We start from the raw sequence: 531 nt of genomic DNA, 5'->3' as shown, positions 1-531 counted from the left end.
CGTGACCCGCTCTCCCCCCCCACTCCTCCCCGCAGACGGCATGCTGAGCGCCGGCGACGCGAAGGCGGAGGCCCGGGACCGTTCATCCCCCGAGTCTCAGCTCACCGAGGCCCCCGACGGGGCCTCCCCGTCCCCGGACAGCTGCGACGGCAGCGTGTGCGAGCGCAGCTCCGAGTTCGAGGACCTCTGGAGGCCTCCGTCGCCCTCCGCGTCCCCAGGTAGGGCCGGGGCGGGCCGGGGGGCCGCGCCGAGGGGGGAGGCGCCGTCCTAGCGCAGACATGGTACCTGGGGACCTTGCTACCAATGAGGGAGGCCGCGGAGGGCGGGAGTGGGGCGTGGGGACCCCTGAACCCCAAGTTTGCGCCTTCCATTCGTTTGGAGTGGACGGGGAAGCCCGTGGCAGCGGAGGCGAAGTTTGGTTTTGCTGACCGGAACTGATCGTTTACAGTGTGTTAGGACCCCAGAATCTGGGCCTCCCCACACCTCCAAACCTCAATCAGAGGCAGGGGCTGAGCCCGCCAGGGCTGGGAG

The 531-nt window shown here is 70.1% G+C and overlaps 1 protein-coding gene across 1 annotated transcript in view; it reads left to right on the top strand.

Moving 5' to 3' along the window:
* Positions 1–531, top strand: part of Gfi1 (growth factor independent 1 transcription repressor) — a 40,924-nt gene that overhangs the window by 23,692 nt on the left and 16,701 nt on the right. Inside the window, exon 2 of the mRNA XM_013018234.1 lies at positions 36–218. Coding sequence (XP_012873688.1) covers positions 36–218 — 183 coding nt within the window. The remainder of the gene's footprint in view (positions 1–35; positions 219–531) is intronic.

Source organism: Dipodomys ordii, unplaced genomic scaffold, assembly GCF_000151885.1.
Source record: "Dipodomys ordii isolate 6190 unplaced genomic scaffold, Dord_2.0 Scaffold39, whole genome shotgun sequence".
In the NCBI taxonomy this organism is placed as follows: domain Eukaryota; kingdom Metazoa; phylum Chordata; class Mammalia; order Rodentia; family Heteromyidae; genus Dipodomys; species Dipodomys ordii.
This window is presented reverse-complemented; position numbering and strand designations above follow the sequence as displayed.